General features: G+C 43.9%; 1 protein-coding gene across 1 annotated transcript in view; it reads left to right on the top strand.

The window, feature by feature from the left end:
- Positions 1 to 17,544, top strand: part of LOC128700818 (glucose dehydrogenase [FAD, quinone]-like) — a 212,991-nt gene that overhangs the window by 85,229 nt on the left and 110,218 nt on the right. Inside the window, exons 3-4 of the mRNA XM_070101832.1 lie at positions 3,918 to 4,120; positions 16,303 to 16,492. Of these exons, the coding sequence (XP_069957933.1) occupies positions 3,918 to 4,120; positions 16,303 to 16,492 (393 nt within the window). The remainder of the gene's footprint in view (positions 1 to 3,917; positions 4,121 to 16,302; positions 16,493 to 17,544) is intronic.

Genomic DNA, 17,544 nt, shown 5'->3' with positions numbered 1-17,544 from the left:
CAATAAACTTACGCTTAACACTGACAAAACTTACTATATTATGTTTGGTAGCAGAGCAGGAGATGCACAAATTAACATTAAGATTGACAACACTCTAATTACCAGAAATAATGGGGGAAAATTCCTAGGCTTATACCTTGACAACAACCTGAATTTCAGCACCCATATCCAGCATATAGCCAAAAAAGTATCCAAAACGGTTGGGATCCTCTCCAAGATACGATACTACGTGCTGCAAAATGCCCTTCTCACACTATACCACTCACTTATTTATCCATTCCTCACCTATGCTATTTGTGCTTGGGGATCAACTGCAGCAACACACCTAAAGCCAATAATAACCCAACAAAAAGCTGCAGTAAGAATAATCACTAAATCCCATCCCTGGCAGCACACCCCCCCACTCTTCAAAGATCTAAACTTACTCCCAGTTCAGTACATCCACACTTACTACTGTGCAATCTATATCTACAGGGCCTTAAACTCTAATATCAACCTTGACCTAAAACGCTTTCTTGATAGTTGTGACAGAACCCACAGGCATAACACCAGACACAAACATCTCTACGACATTCCCCGTGTCCGACTAAACCTTTACAAAAATTCAATGTATATCAAAGGCCCTAAAATCTGGAATACCCTACCTGAGAACTCTACAACTGCAGACACATTCATCACCTTCAAAACTACCATTAGAAAACATCTTATCTCCCTGATACACCCCGTCAACTAACTACACGAATACCACCTGGTGGTTCACACTTACACTTGCTCACTCATTTGACCATAAACAGAAATATTAATCTCAGTCTTAAAATAATGAATCCTGTGATACTCCAATACTGAAATTATGTACTGTGCCAAAACAAAAGCATTCACACTGCTAAACTCACAAACTAGTATTTAGTCACTTAGCCATAAGACCAACTTACCTCATAATTTGTAATATTTTACAATTAAGAATAAAACTAAGTATGCCCGAAATGCCTAGCCATGCTAAGCGTTCTAGTGGTACACTCTGTAATTACAATTTTACTACATGTAAACCAAACAATAACCTAATTTCTGTAAACTCAACATTGTAATCCTTATAGAGAATAAACTTTGAATTGAATTGAATTGAATTGAATTGAATGAGCACATAATAATATATGAATGTTACATCCTACCTAAAAATATAACTAAGTCAAATAATAATATAAAACAATATATTTACGATTTAGCTATTATCGCAAATATAAGCAATATAAAATTATATGAAAAGGTAATATACATTATATACATTGTGACCCATTCAGGGGTCACAACACACACACACACACACACACACACACACACACACACACACAAGACAGGCTACAAGCCTGGTCCAGCAACTGGCTCCTTGAGTTTAACCCTGCCAAATGCAAAGTCATGAAGATTGGGGAAGGGCAAAGAAGACCGCAGATACAATATGGTCTAGATGGCCAAAGACTGCAAATCTCACTCAAGGAAAAGCATCTGGGGGTGAGTATAACACCAAGCATATCTCCTGAGGCGCACATCAATCAGATAACTGCTGCAGCATACGGGCGCCTGGCAAACCTATGGATAGCGTTCTGATACCTCAGTAAGGAATCGTTCAAGACTCTGTATACCATTTACGTCAGGCCCATACTGGAGTATGCAGCACCAGTTTGGAATCCACACATGGTCAAGCATGTCAAAAAATTTGAGAAAGTGCAAAGGTTTGCAACAAAACTAGTCCCAGAGCTAAGGGGATTGCACTACGAAGAACGGTTGAGGGAAATCGGCCTGACGACACTGGAGGATCAGAAGGTCAGGGGAGACATGATAACGACATATAAAATACTGTGCGGAATGGACAAGGTGGACAAAGACAGGTTGTTCCAGAGATGTGACACAGAAACAAGAGGTCACAGTTGGAAGTTGAAGACTCAGATAAATCAAAGGGATGTTAGGAAGTATTTCTTCAGTCATAGAGTAGTCAGGCTGTGGAATAGCCTAGAAAGTGATGTAGTGGAGGCGGGAACCATACATAGTTTTAAGGTGAGGTATGATAAAGCTCATGGAGCAGGGAGAGAGAGGACCTAGTAGCAATCAGTGAAGATGAAGAAGTGGGGCCAGGAGCTATGACTCGACCCCTGCAACCACAAATAGGTGAGTACACACACACACACACACACACACACACACACACAGGGGTCAGTTCTAGGACCAGTGCTATTTCTGACATATGCGAAGGACATGATGGAAGGAATAGACTCTGAAGTGTCCCTATTCGCACATGATGTGAAGCTGATGAGAAGAATTAAATAGGATGAGGACGAGGCAGGACTGCAAAGAGACTTGGACAGGCTGGACATGTGGTCCAGAAACTGGCTTCTCGAATTCAATCCTGCCAAATGCAAAGTCATGAAGATTGGGGAGGGGCAAAGAAGACCGCAGACAGAGTATAGGCTAGGTGGACAAAGACTACAGACCTCACTCAGGGAGAAAGACCTTGGGGTGACCATAACACCGAGGACGTCACCGGAGGCACACATCAACCAAATAACTGCTGCAGCATACGGGTGCCTGGTAAACCTGAGAATAGCGTTCCGATACCTTAATAAGGAATCGTTCAAGACACTGTACACTGTGTATGTCAGGCCCATACTGGAGTATGCAGCACCAGTCTGGAACCCACACCTGGTCAAGCACGTCAAGAAGTTAGAGAAAGTACAAAGGTTTGCAACAAGGCTAGTCCCAGAGCCCAGGGGAATGTAGTACGAGGAAAGGTTGAGGGAAATTGGACTGACGACACTGGAGGACAGAAGGGTCAGGGGAGACATACAAGATACTGCAGGAAATAGACAAGGTGGACAGAGATAGGATGTTCCAGAGAGGGGACACAGAAACAAGGAGTCACAACTGGAAGCTGAAGACTCAGACGAGTCACAGGGACGTTAGGAAGTATTTCTTCAGTCATAGAGTCGTCAGGAAGTGGAATAGCCTAGCTAGTGAAGTAGTGGAGGCAGGAACCATACATAGTTTTAAGAAGAGGTATGACAAAGCTCAGGAAGCAGAGAGGGAGAGGACCTAGTAGCGATCAGTGAAAAGGCGGGGCCAGGAGCTGAGTCTCGACCCCTGCAACCACAATTAGGTGAGTACAATTAGGTGAGTACACACACACACACACACACACACACACACACACACACACACACACACACACACACACACACACACACACACACACACAACCAGCAGAGTGACAGGAGAGGATGAACCAGCAAGACTGGACTTAGTATTCACCTTAAGTAGCACAGATATTAGGGATATCACTTATGAAAGACCCCTCAGGGCCGGTTGCCAGGTGGTTCTGAGTTTCAAATACATAGTAGAGTTATTTATTGGTCATCCAATTTAGCTGTTACACCCATTTTCGGACACGTTGACACACAATTTATCACCACTATTATGTACAACCATTTCTCTTGCGTCTCTTCCTACACAATTCCCTGCAGTGCTGGCTACTTCCCTTCCTCCCTCTTCCTTCACTTGAAATTTCTCTAAAGTCAAACCAACACCACATATTATTGAACATTTATTATATTAATTTTTGTACTCTAAATTCAGGAAAATTATAAAAGTTTTCCACACTATTTATGGAGTCTTTCCACTGTCTTTGAGTAGACTGGACTAACAATTCATGGACTTTTCTCTGTGAATTTCGGTAAAATATACTAAACTGTCGTGGAGTAGATTAAATTTAACCTACTCTCTCAATTCTTTCTGTCTTCCCTCAGCCGTAGGGTAAACACAACGAAGCATCCCTGGAGACTTAATTACACTTTTCTTGTCCTCTCTGTCGTAGAGAGAGGCAAGATTCAACTAACTTTTCCTTGTTTCTTTCTTCTTTGTCGCCTGCACAGTGGGAGGAGGGTCAGCGGGGTGCGTGCTGGCGTCAAGACTGTCGGAGATAGCAAAGTGGAAAATACTTCTACTGGAGGCGGGAGATACTCCTCCTCCAGAGAGCTACGTCCCAGGATACCACCAGATGGTGCTACTCAGCAATGCAGACTGGAACTACTACACCACTCCACAAAAGAACTCCTTCCTGGGTTACGTCGATCATGTAAGTAGTTGTGTGTGACCTTCAGTAGTGACGAATGTGTGACTTTCAGAAGTGGCGAATGTGTGGCCTTCAGCAGTGACGAATGTGAGACTTTCAAAAGTGATGAATGTGTGACCATCTTCAGTGACGAATGTGTTACTTTCAGAAGCAACGAATGTGTGACCTTCAGCATTGAAGCATGTGTGATTAGAACTGATGATTGCGTGATTCTCAGTAGTGACGCATGTGTGGATTAAGAACCCTTTACTTTTAACATATCTATGAATATACCAGAATCACCACACACCATCTTTTGTACAGTCTGTGACAAAGCCGGAAATATAGGGAACTTGCATTTGCAAGGATGCCAGTCGGTCTCCAGTTTCATTCATTTTGAGGAGCCATGTTGAATAGTTAAGTACTCAGTTTTCATTATTGGTGCCTGAAAGTATTAGAATTATCTAACCTAGGACTTCACATTCCTTGGAAGCTAATGTATCCTAACTAAGATAAAAAGTGATCTGAAAAGGCAGGATAAAGAGGCAAGGAAACCGAGAAAGGTTGGTCTGAGAAGGAAACATGGGCAGCGAGGATTAAGAGCACAATGGAACAAGAGTGGGAAAAAAATGCTAAGCAAGATTTGCAATCCAATGGAGGAGAGGGTGTCTACAGAGAACAAGAAATGTGAGTTATGAGTTGAAGCTACAGAGGCTCATTGTGTGCTACTAGCAACAATTTTCTACAAATCTATTGAAACAGGGTAACTGCTAGTGGTGAGGAATGCAACAAATAAAGTCCAATTTTTAAGAAATGAAACAGACAGGCAACATTAAACTAGACCTGTGTCTGTAAAGTCATGGAGAAAATTATCATAAGAATAATGGAGTGACTAGAAAGAAATGAACTTATGCACAATAACCAGCATGGATTCAGGGATGAAAAATCCTGTATCACAAACCTACTGGAGGCCTACAAAAATGTATCAGAAGTAAGAGAGGAAAAAGAGAAACAGCTTTTGACATGGTGCCTCACAAAAGACTGGTACAAAAACTAGAGGAGCAGGAGAGAATCACAAGATAATCATTGCAAATTATCAAGGAATAGCTGGCAGGAACGAAACAATGAGTGACAGTACATGACGAGGTGTCAGAGTGGGGTTCCATAGGGATCAGACATAACAGAAGGGATAGAGTCAGATGTGTCCCTGTTCACAGACTACCTGAAAAAAAATAAGAATACAAACAGACGAGGATCAGGTAAACCTGCAAGGGGGATCTGGACAGATTGCAAGCCTGGTCCGACAAATGGCTCCTATAGTTTAGCATCACTAATTGCAATGTTATGATGCTTGGGGAAGGCCAAAGAAAACTTCACACAGAATACAGGCACAGGGATCAAAAGCTGGAAACCTCACTCAAGGAAAAGGATCTTGGGGTGAGCATCTTAACAAGCACCTTCCGTGAGGCGCACAACCTAATAACTGCTGCTGCATACGGCGCCTTGCATTTCGTCACCTAAGGAAGGAGTCATTCACGACACTATCCACAGTGTGTGTCGGGTCCACATTGGAATATGTACGTCAACAAATTAGAGAAAGTGTAAAGGTTTGTCCTACGATACTGGAAAATAGGAGGGATAAGAAGGACATGACGTATAAAATACTGAGAGAAATTGACAAGGTGGACAGACAGAATGTTTTGGAGTTGGGGCAAAGCAACAAAGGGTCACAACTGGAAGTTGAAAACTCAGATTGATCACAAGGATGTTAGAAAGTATGTCTTCAGTCATTAAGTTGTCAGGAAGAGGATGTAGTGGAAGCAGAATCCATACATAGCTTTAAGAAGAGGTACGATAAAGCTCTTGGAGCCGTGAGAGAGTAGACCTAGTAGGTCCAGGTGGGGCCAGGAGCTGTAAATCCACCTCTGCAGCCACAAATAGGTGTGCACGCACACTCTAGGCAGTTTCGTTAATCAGTGGTTCCATGATTTCGGGTTTTAGTTGCAGTCCTAGGATATTGTCAGGAATTATTGTGCATGACAGAGTCAGTGAATATACCTACAAGATTCTGGGAACAAGGTTTCCAGAGCCTGAAAAGTGTAATAAGGCAAAAAAAATAGAAATTAAATTTCAATACGGGCGTTTTTTACTGGAAGAGGGTGAGGAGGCAGCGGGGCTGGTCAGCGCTGCTGGAGGAAGTGTTGACAAAAATGATCACAACCTACAGTTATGGAAAACCTAGAGCCAAATGGGGGACCAGAAACGTGGAGGGCTAAGATGCTGGAGACAATATTGGAAAACTTCATGCATTAATATTTTAGGGATACAACCAGAGAGAAGAGTGGATGCTCCAGTGAGGCTGGATCTCGTATTCATTTGAACAGTCTAGAGTCTCTAGACATATGGGATATGACACATGAAGGGCCCATTGGCGCTAGTCGCCACGTTGTCCTGAGTTCCGAATTCCATGTAGAGTTAACAGTGGAAAATGAAGCAGCATGACAAGGATGGGAGAAGCCAAACTTCAACTTATTGCCAATTGTACTATGAGAAGAGGTTAAGGGAACTCAACCTGATAACACCGGACGGAGAACAGGGGTGGTGAGGGGAGGGAGGGCATACAAAATACTGAGAGGAATTGACAATGTGGATAGGGACAGAATACTTAAGATGATGTGACACAGCAAAAAGGGGTCACAATTGGAAGTTGAAAACTTAGATGAGTCACAGGGATGATAAGTAGTACTTCTTCAGTCATAGAGTTGTCAGGAAGAGAAACAGTATGAAGAGTGATGTAGTGGAGGCAGGATTAATACATAGCTTCAAGAAGAGGTATGATAAAGTTCATGGGGGCAAGGAGAGAGTGAACTTAGTACTGGCCAGTGAAAAGGCAAGGCCAAGAGTCATGACTTGACCCTGTAGCCATAATTAGTTGAGTGCATAACTGCATACACACATGTTTACTGATACTGGTTACTGTGTGTTAGTGCCCCATGGATGGGGCCATGCCCACGAGGGAGAGAGGACTAGGCCTTGTTGACTGAGTGAAGGCTGCTGAGAGAGTGAGAGAGAGAGGCAGGGGTGGGCAGGCTGGCATGCCCACCTAGAGGCCTGGCCTCTGGTGGAAACTATGGGAATTAGGCATGTAGGCTCACTGGCTACATTTCTCTCGGCCACCTACCGCATGGTCGACCCCGACCATGACTGGCGGTAAAAAAAACTAGGTCTCTCTCTCGCAGGAACAGGGCAGAGAACACAAAATAAAAACATATGTACATACATGTGGACATGAAAGGCAGTGATTGTCGATGGGCATCACTGCACTCCTTCCTGCATCTGGACAGATACTGCAACACAGGAGACATCACTGTGGCCGAACTGTGATGTAACAGGGTACGGTCTCCTCTGGAACGGTGAAGCAGTCATCATAGGAGTCGCTGCAGGGTTCACTCATCCTAGAGCACAACCTGTTGGTGCCCTCGAGTGAGGCATTGTCAATACTTGGCATCTGGCAGGACTTCTTCTGGCAAGCAACTCAGAAGGACATTTCTCGACAGGTATTGTCGCTGGGGCTGTCACTGCCGGCGAGTGTGGAGTGAGTCATGGCAGAGACGATTCGACGAAACATCTTGAAGTCATAACATTATACACCGTACAAGGCTGACACAGTGCCTGCCATCAGGTTCTAACTGCGGCTTGACAAGTGTCATTCTCTCAGCAGTTGGAGTTATAGCAGAGGCTAGTCTAAGCATCCCCAGACTGCTCTACATATAACTGCATTCTGATGGTCAGGAGGTGAAGTGAAACAAATCTCGATAGGAATCGTAGCAGGTACGATCCTGCAGGGCATCACAAGCGGCAAACATAAAAAACTTTCTGTACAAGGGGCTCAGATGCTTGGGGTTGACTAATGTCAGTTGTCAAATGTGTGGGTCACACCAGGTGACAAGTAACACGAGGTGCTAAACAGTGGTCCGGGTGCAGACCTGTGGTCCACACACAGCTGGGCTCGAGACCACACAGGACACACAGAAAACTGCACACATCTACACTGCACATGCTGTTACAACATGACATTTTTCTGTGCGAAAATCGACACTAAGCTATACACGAACATGTGAGAACATTGACTGAGAGGAATTAACACATGACATATATCTTCTCTCAATCTTCTCAACAACACAACATATTGCTCACTGTGAAACTAACAGTGTCAGTATGACACCATGTGGTGATGTCAGGCATGACCTCATGAGGTGATGTCATGGGGTGACATCGCGAGGTGACGTCAGCAGACGCCTCGAGGTGACGTCATGGAGTGACATCATGAGGAATGTCATGGGGTGACATTGCGAGGTGACGTCAGGCAGACATCGTGAAGTTGGGTAGCATCGTGGGTGACATCGTGAAGTCCGGCAGATCACAGCGTGGCTTGCGATCTGACTTAACCCACGTGGCTTGTAGATTCACGTGGCTTGGTGATCCACGTGGCTTCTACACAGCTCTGGCCAAGAATTCACACGAAAAACAGCAGAAAACACAAAAGAGAGGAAGTGGGCAGTGGTGGCATACAGTAGGGTGAGCGTGGGCTAGGCAAGGAACGGCCGCTTCCTCCTCTCCCACCTACAAACAAGGGGAAAAACACTCAACACTGGACGCAGAAATCTCCACAAACTCACCTCTGACTTGCTGAAATAGCAGTTCTGAGCTGAAAAACAACAGCAGCAACATACAAGTGACGCTGAACATGTGACTTGAGAAACAGCATGGGGCACTGTGGCGTAGAGTCCCAGGGATGCCACTTATATTTCTCGAAGAAATTCGGCAAATTTCGGCCTGGATCCTGCATGTACCTGTGTCTTGATGCTGAAACTTACAGACACAGCATCAGGATAGCTCGTTGAGAGACAGATGCTTCTTGTATGGGACGATGAAGTGAAGACAACTTCATTCCTCTTCCTTCCTCTCTCCGGGCAAACCACACTTCCTGCGAGGCACCACTGTCACCAATGTTTTCTGAGAGGTTATTATGTTGTTGTAGGTGGGGTTCAATGATAAGGCTTCGGAGGCTTCTTTCTTTATTCGCGATATCTGGTTACACAGGCAGTGCCCATGGCCCCAAGGAAAGCGGCCCTGCCTGCGAGGGAGAGAGGAGTAGGCCTTGTTGACTGAATGAAGGCCACTGAGTGAGAGAGGCAGGGGTGGACAGGCTGGCATGCCCACCGAGAGGCCTGGCCTCTGGTGGAAACTACGGGAATTAGGCATGTAGGCTCACTAGCTTCACACATACATGCACTTATGCTTGCTCACTCATGGGTACTTAATCATGCATTCACACACTCGTATTCATCAATGAAAACGTGCACACACACAAGAGGTACAAAGAAGCTTATGGACAAGGGAAAGAGTGAAATAGTAGTGACCAGTGAAGAGGCGGGGCAAGAAGCTATGAATTGACCCTGCAGAGGTGAGTACATACGTGCACTTACAAACATACTTGCTCACTCAGAAGTACTTCAACAAACACGCACACACACTCCCATACTCACCAGCACAAATGCACACACAGACATACATTCATACACATACAAACATATATACTCTCACACACAGTGGCAGCTCGTGAATAGGCACTGCAGAACTGCAGCACCCCCTATTTTCACTCGATGTTATCGATAATATTCAATATAATGAGTCTTTTTTTCTTTAATTCTTTCTTTATACTTGTACATTATATAATCCTCAAGCTTTATGTCAGTAGCCATCCCCTAGTACATGAAAAAATTACAAAAATCCTTGTATGGAACTGCACGCTCTACAGTTCTAGTGACTCAGTGTTTGGCTGTTGTGCGCATACGCACATGTCCAAGATGAGACATTGCACACTAGGTAGAGAGAGCACTGTCACTGATGCAGTGCCGACCCTGTTATGCAAGTGTAAGGTAGTGTTTCTTTTTGACTCAGCGACGTGTGTTGTGCTTAAAAACCATGTACCATATTCTTGAATGTGATGAAGTGTAAATATAGATGATTATCATGCTTCCAGCTATTTTATATGCATGTTTCGTTTTACACAATATTAAAACAATGGCTAAAAATTTTCTGAAGCAGCAGCTCCACTAATTTTAGCTACGAATAGCCACTGCTCACACCCATGAGCATTCACAACTGAGTATAGAAGGAAAAGGCAAAGAATGATGGCCTTCCACCAGTTGTAATTCAAAACAAACAAACTTTATTTCTTTCTGAATTATTACAAAATGTTGTTTAGGGCTCTGGTGGCCTGGTGGTTAACGCTCTCGCTTCACACGGTGAGGGCCTGGGTTCGGTTCCCAGCCAGAGTAGAAACATTGGACGTGTTTCTTTCCACCTGTTGTCTATGTTCCCCATCAGTAAAATGGGTACCTGGGTGTTAGTCGACTGGTGTGGGTCGCATCCTGGGACACTGACCTAAGGAGGCCTGGTCACAGACCGGGCCGCGGGGGCGTTGACCCCCGGAACTCTCCAGGTATGTAGTAAAATATTGTTAAGCACAAAAGAAAACCACTAGCATTGTGTGCATTTCTGGCTAGCGTCTTCTACCCTGGAAGCCAGAGGAGCAAGACTCAAATTAGCTTGTGTATCCTAACCAGGAAACCAGAGTATTACTGAAAAAGGATCCCAGAAGCCAGACGAAGAAGCTGGGGAACCAAGGAAGAATATTCTGAGAAGGAAATATGGGTAGCAGGGGTTCAGGTCCACGATGAAACAAGAGTGGTAAAAAAATTTAATGAGTCATATAAAGTGATGGAGGCGAAATTGTCTGCCAATAGTAAAGAATGGGAGACGAACAACAGACACTGAGGTGAAGATACAGAGCCTGGAGGACGAACTGAACAGCTGAAACTGAAATTGTAGCTGATGAAGCAAAGGTGCAGTGAGATGGTAGCTGGAGCAGTAGTTGCAGGTGAGGAAACTGAAAGAATGGAACTAAGATAAGAGTATGATAAAAGAAACAGAGCAATAATGGATACACTAGCTGAGATAGCAAAAAGGGCCATAACGAGCAGGGCAAAGCTACTAGTCATGAGATACTTTAACCATATGGAGATTGATTGGGAAAACCAAGAACCACATTGGGGACCAGAAATCTGGAGGGCTAAGATGCTGGAGGTGGTAATGGAGAACTTTATGCTCGAACATTTTAGGGATACAACCAGAGAGTGAGAGAGAGAGAGAGAGAGAGAGAGAGAGAGAGAGAGAGAGAGAGAGAGAGAGAGAGAGAGGGCTGGATGAACCAGCAAGCTGGACCTGGTTGGTATTCACTCTCAGTCATTCCAACGCAGAGGATACAAAACATGAAAGGCCCCTCGGTCCTAGTGATCACTTGGCCTTGAGTCTTGAATACCATGGGCAATTAACAGTAGAGAGTGAAGCAGTATGTTAAGTAGTGGAGAACTCAAACTTCAAAAGAGGAGACTACACAGGCATAAGACAATTCCTGTATGAGGTGCAATGGGACAAAGAATTAGAGGAAAAGATAGTGAATTAGATGATAGAACAGATGACCAAAAAGTGCAGGGAGGCAGAGGAGTTCTACCCAGGGCCAGTAGAAACAATGGGAAGACCAGAGTGAGCCCATGGTTTACTCATAGGTGTAGAGAGGCCAAAAGCAAGTGCGCTAGAGCATGGAAAATGTATAGGAGGCAAAGGACTTAGGAGAACAAGGAGTTGAGCCAAAAAGCCAGACACAAATGTGCTTGGATAAGGAGGAAGGTTCAAAAATAATTTGAAGAAGGTAGGTGGGAAGCTCACAAGGAATGACCAGGAAATACGGGAAGAGTTCAGCAGAAGATTTAAGGAGGTATTCTCAGAGACAGAAAGGCTCCCAGCAACCCGAGGAAAGAGAGTGCACCAGTATATGATAGACACAACACATACAACGAGAGGAAGTCAGTTAAGATATCTCCAAAGCGGTAGGACCAGATAATTTCTCTCCTTGGGACCTTAGACAGGGAGCAGAGGCACTGTGAGTGCCGTTCACAACATTCTTCAATAAATCTGTCGAAACAGGGCAACTGCCAATTTTTTAATAAAGTAACCAGACAGACAGCATTCATCTACACACAAGTGTCACTGATACATATAGTATATAAAGGTATGGAGAAGATTAACAGAAGAAGAGTGAAGTTACACGACTAGGTCACAGAAGTAAGACAGGAGAGAGAGAGGAATGGGCAGATTGCATTTTCTTGATCTGTAAGAAGGTTTTTGACAAAGCACCACACAAAACATTGGTAGAAAAGCTAGAAGAGCGGGCAGGAAAAACAATGGAAGCACTGCAGTGGATCAAGGAATTACTGAATGGGCGCAAATGTCATGTGGGGGTTCCACAAGGAACAGACCTTGGGCCGTTGTTGTTTCTTGTACATGTAAATGATATAACAGACTGGAAAGAGTCAGAGGAATCATACCTGGAGTTTACCTGGAGAGAGTTCCGGGGGTCAACGCCCCCGCGGCCCGGTCTGAGACCAGGCCTCCTGGTGGATCACAGCCTGATCAACCAGGCTGTTGCTGCTGGCTGCACGCAAACCAACATACGAGCTACAGCCCGGCTGATCCGGAACTGACTTTAGGTGCTTGTCCAGTGCCAGCTTGAAGACTGCCAGGGGTCTGTTGGTAATCCCCCTTATGTGTGCTGGGAGGCAGTTGAACAGTCTCGGGCCCCTGACACTTATTGTATGGTCTCTTAACGTGCTAGTGACACCCCTGCTTTTCATTGGGGGGATGGTGCATCGTCTGCCAAGTCTTTTGCTTTCGTAATGAGTGATTTTCGTGTGCAAGTTCGGTACTAGTCCCTCTAGGATTTTCCAGGTGTATATAATCATGTATCTCTCCCTCCTGCGTTCCAGGGAATACAGGTTTAGGAACCTCAAGCGCTCCCAATAATTGAGGTGTTTTATCTCCGTTATGCGTGCCGTGAAAGTTCTCTGTACATTTTCTAGGTCGGCAATTTCACCTGCCTTGAAAGGTGCTGTTAGTGTGCAGCAATATTCCAGCCTAGATAGAACAAGTGACCTGAAGAGTGTCATCATGGGCTTGGCCTCCCTAGTTTTGAAGGTTCTCATTATCCATCCTGTCATTTTTCTAGCAGATGCGATTGATACAATGTTATGGTCCTTGAAGGTGAGATCCTCCGACATGATCACTCCCAGGTCTTTGACGTTGGTGTTTCGCTCTATTTTGTGGCCAGAATTTGTTTTGTACTCTGATGACGATTTAATTTCCTCATGTTTACCATATCTGAGTAATTGAAATTTCTCATCGTTGAACTTCATATTGTTTTCTGCAGCCCACTGAAAGATTTGGTTGATGTCTGCCTGGAGCTTTGCAGTGTCTGCAATGGAAGACACTGTCATGCAGATTCGGGTGTCATCTGCAAAGGAAGACACGGTGCTGTGGCTGACATCCTTGTCTATGTCGGATATAAGGATGAGGAACAAGATGGGAGCGAGTACTGTGCCTTGTGGAACAGAGCTTTTCACCGTAGCTGCCTCGGACTTTACTCTGTTGACGACTACTCTCTGTGTTCTGTTAGTGAGGAAATTATAGATCCATCGACCGACTTTTCCTGTTATTCCTTTAGCACGCATTTTGTGCGCTATTACGCCATGGTCACACTTGTCGAAGGCTTTTGCAAAGTCTGTATATATTACATCTGCATTCTTTTTGTCTTCTAGTGCATTTAGGACCTTGTCGTAGTGGTCCAATAGTTGAGACAGACAGGAGCGACCTGTTCTAAACCCATGTTGCCCTGGGTTGTGTAACTGATGGGTTTCTAGATGCGTGGTGATCTTGCTTCTTAGGACCCTTTCAAAGATTTTTATGATATGGGATGTTAGTGCTATTGGTCTGTAGTTCTTTGCTGTTGCTTTACTGCCCCCTTTGTGGAGTGGGGCTATGTCTGTTGTTTTTAGTAACTGTGGGACGACCCCCGTGTCCATGCTCCCTCTCCATAGGATGGAAAAGGCTCGTGATAGGGGCTTCTTGCAGTTCTTGATGAACACAGAGTTCCATGAGTCTGGCCCTGGGGCAGAGTGCATGGGCATGTCATTTATCGCCTGTTCGAAGTCATTTGGCGTCAGGATAACATCGGATAGGCTTGTGTTAATCAAATTTTGTGGCTCTCTCATAAAAAATTCATTTTGATCTTCGACTCTCAGTCTGGTTAGCGGCTTGCTAAAAACTGAGTCATATTGGGACTTGAGTAGCTCACTCATTTCCTTGCTGTCATCTGTGTAGGACCCATCTTGTTTAAGTAGGGGCCCAATACTGGACGTTGTTCTCGATTTTGATTTGGCATAGGAGAAGAAATACTTTGGGTTTCTTTCGATTTCATTTATGGCTTTTAGTTCTTCCCGCGATTCCTGACTCCTAAAGGATTCTTTTAGCTTAAGTTCGATGCTTGCTATTTCTCTGACCAGTGTCTCCCTGCGCATTTCAGATATATTGACCTCTTTTAGCCGCTCTGTTATTCTTTTCCGTCGCCTGTAAAGGGAGCGCCTGTCTCTTTCTATTTTACATCTACTCCTCCTTTTTCTTAGAGGAATAAGCCTTGTGCATACATCGAGTGCCACCGAGTTAATCTGTTCTAGGCATAAGTTTGGGTCTGTGTTGCTTAGTATATCTTCCCAGCTTATATCGGTTAGGACTTGGTTTACTTGGTCCCACTTTATGTTTTTGTTATTGAAGTTGAATTTGGTGAATGCTCCCTCGTGACTAGTCTCATTTTGTCGGTCTGGGGCTCCACGCATACATGTCTGAACCTCAATTATGTTGTGATCTGAGTATATTGTTTTTGATATGGTGACATTTCTTATCAGATCATCATTGTTAGTGAATATGAGGTCTAGTGTATTCTCCAGTCTAGTAGGCTCTATTATTTGCTGGTTTAAATTGAATTTTGTGCAGAGATTTAAAAGCTCGTGTGAGTGTGAGTTTTCATCAGAGCTGCCTCCTGGTGTTATTTCTGCAACAATATTATTTGCTATATTCCTCCATTTTAGGTGCCTTAAGTTGAAATCCCCCAGGAGCAAGATGTTGGGTGCAGGAGCTGGAAGATTTTCCAGACAGTGGTCAATTTTTAACAGCTGTTCCTGGAATTGCTGGGAAGTTGCATCCGGAGGCTTGTAGACTACCACAATGACTAGGTTTTGGTTCTCGACCTTTACTGCTAAAACTTCCACTACGTCATTTGAGGCATTAAGCAGTTCTGTGCAAACAAGTGACTCTGCATAGCAGGCAACGTGAAAATAATGAGGAGATTACAAGCATACGAGGACTAGAAATGGTTTCAAAGGGATCTGGACAAACTACAGGCTTGGTCTGAAAAATAGCTCCTGGAGTTTAACCCCACCAAGTGGAAAGTTATGAAGCCTGTAGAATTACAAAGAAGACCTCAAACGGAGTAAAGGCTCCGGGGCAAAGGCTGCAAACCTCAATCAAGGCGAATGACCTTGTGGTGAATAAAATATCGAGTATATTCCCTGAGGCTCTCATCAACTAAATAAATGCTGCAGTACACGCCTCCCTGACAAATCTAAGGTTTCTTTCACGACACTGTACACTTTGTTCATCAGGCCTATAATGGAGTGCGGTGCACCGGTATTAAATCCAAACCTAGTCAAGCGTTTCCAGCTCCTGGAAAAAGGGAAGAAGTTCGCAACAAAACTCATCCTGGAGCTAAGGGGTAAGTCTTATGAAGAGAGGTTATGGGAACTCAACCTGATAATACTGGAGGATAGGAGGACTAGGGATTATGTGATAACGGCGTACAAAATATTGACATGGTGAACAGAGACATAATATTTCAGAGATAAGAAAAAACTCAAAGTTGAAGACTCAGATGAGTCAGGGAGATGTTAGGAAGTATTTCTTCAGTCTAAGAGTTGTCAGGAAGTGGAACAATCCGAAGAATGATGTGGTAGAGGCGAGATCCATTAATAGCTTATTAAGGAAGAGGTACGACAAGGCTCTTGCAGCCAGGAAAGATTGGCTCTAATTGCTACCAGTAAGAGGCGGGGCCTGAACTATGACTCAATCCCTGCAGTCAGTGATTGTTGTGAGTCACATCCAGAGAGTGGCAGTTTACCTTATATAGGGCTGGGCTTTGATATGAAGTAGAAATGATGCTAATAGGCTATGAATTTGTAATTATTCTCCAACAGCGTAGCCCATATCCACGAGGTCGGGTCATCGGTGGGACTTCAGTCCTCAACTCTATGTTCTACGTGCGAGGGAACAGGAGGGACTACGACAACTGGGAGGCCTTGGGTAACCCTGGCTGGGGATACAAGGACGTTCTTCCTTACTTCAAGAAGTTAGAAGACTACAGGGGCAGGGTCACCAAGAAGACGGGTAAGTGGGTCTATCTATGTGGAGGCTAACTGAAGTCAATTTCACAGGTCACTGCCTCTGCGGCCTGGTCCGAGGCCAGGCTGGTCTGATTGATCATGCTTCTGCTGTTGTCTGCCTCAGGCTTTCCAGATTATGTACAAAAGCCCAGATTATCAGAAATTGACTTCATAAAATGATCTCGTTCCCGTTTGAAGACAACATGGTGTTTGTTGATAATTTCCCTCGTAAATGAGGGAGCGTGTTGTAGCCTTAATTAAACCCCCGTACATTTATAGTCCAGTCAATCTAGTTCCAGAATGTTCAAGATGGAAGAAATTGCCACAGAAGTGAAATCCGCAGAATGTAACTTATACACCTGCCTAGATAACATACTTAAAGCAGAAAAGGATGGTAATGGAGGAAAGATGTCAAATTTGCATGAATCCAGGACTATTACAAGGATATTCATGTCATTTTTTCTTAATCTATTGTTAGTATTATCACTGTATTGCTAGTTACTTAAATACGAAAATACAATGAGTCACTGGCTCTATATATATATATATATATATATATATATATATATATATATATATATATATTTATATATATACATATATATATATATGCAATAAGATCACAGTGAACAGGTGATTTCAAAATATGCAAAACAACCACTCTGAAAGAATAGAGAAATTCCAAGCGCTTTCGTGACTACTCACATTATCAAGGAACTATGAAAGTGAAGCATCCAAGGAAGCTATATAAGGGGTCCGGCCAGCACCTCACTATCAGATCCCACAACGGTTAAACACGTGAGGCGCGGCGAGCCAACTTGGATAGGTCCTTTGCACAACTCACCCCCAAGCTATTCTACCCAAGAAAATTTAAAAATTATTTGTCCAGTGTATTATTAAATTCTTCCCAAATTCTATTAATTATAAATGGATCTAATTTATATAAACCAAAGGAAATATTCATATTATTGTCAAAACTGCTTTTTATGAAACAAGATTCAATTATATTCCTGTCGACCATGGACTTCCTTGATACTACTTTCTCAACTTTTTGAA

Source organism: Cherax quadricarinatus, chromosome 79 (assembly GCF_038502225.1).
Source record: "Cherax quadricarinatus isolate ZL_2023a chromosome 79, ASM3850222v1, whole genome shotgun sequence".
Taxonomy (NCBI): Eukaryota; Metazoa; Arthropoda; class Malacostraca; order Decapoda; family Parastacidae; genus Cherax; species Cherax quadricarinatus.
This window is presented reverse-complemented; position numbering and strand designations above follow the sequence as displayed.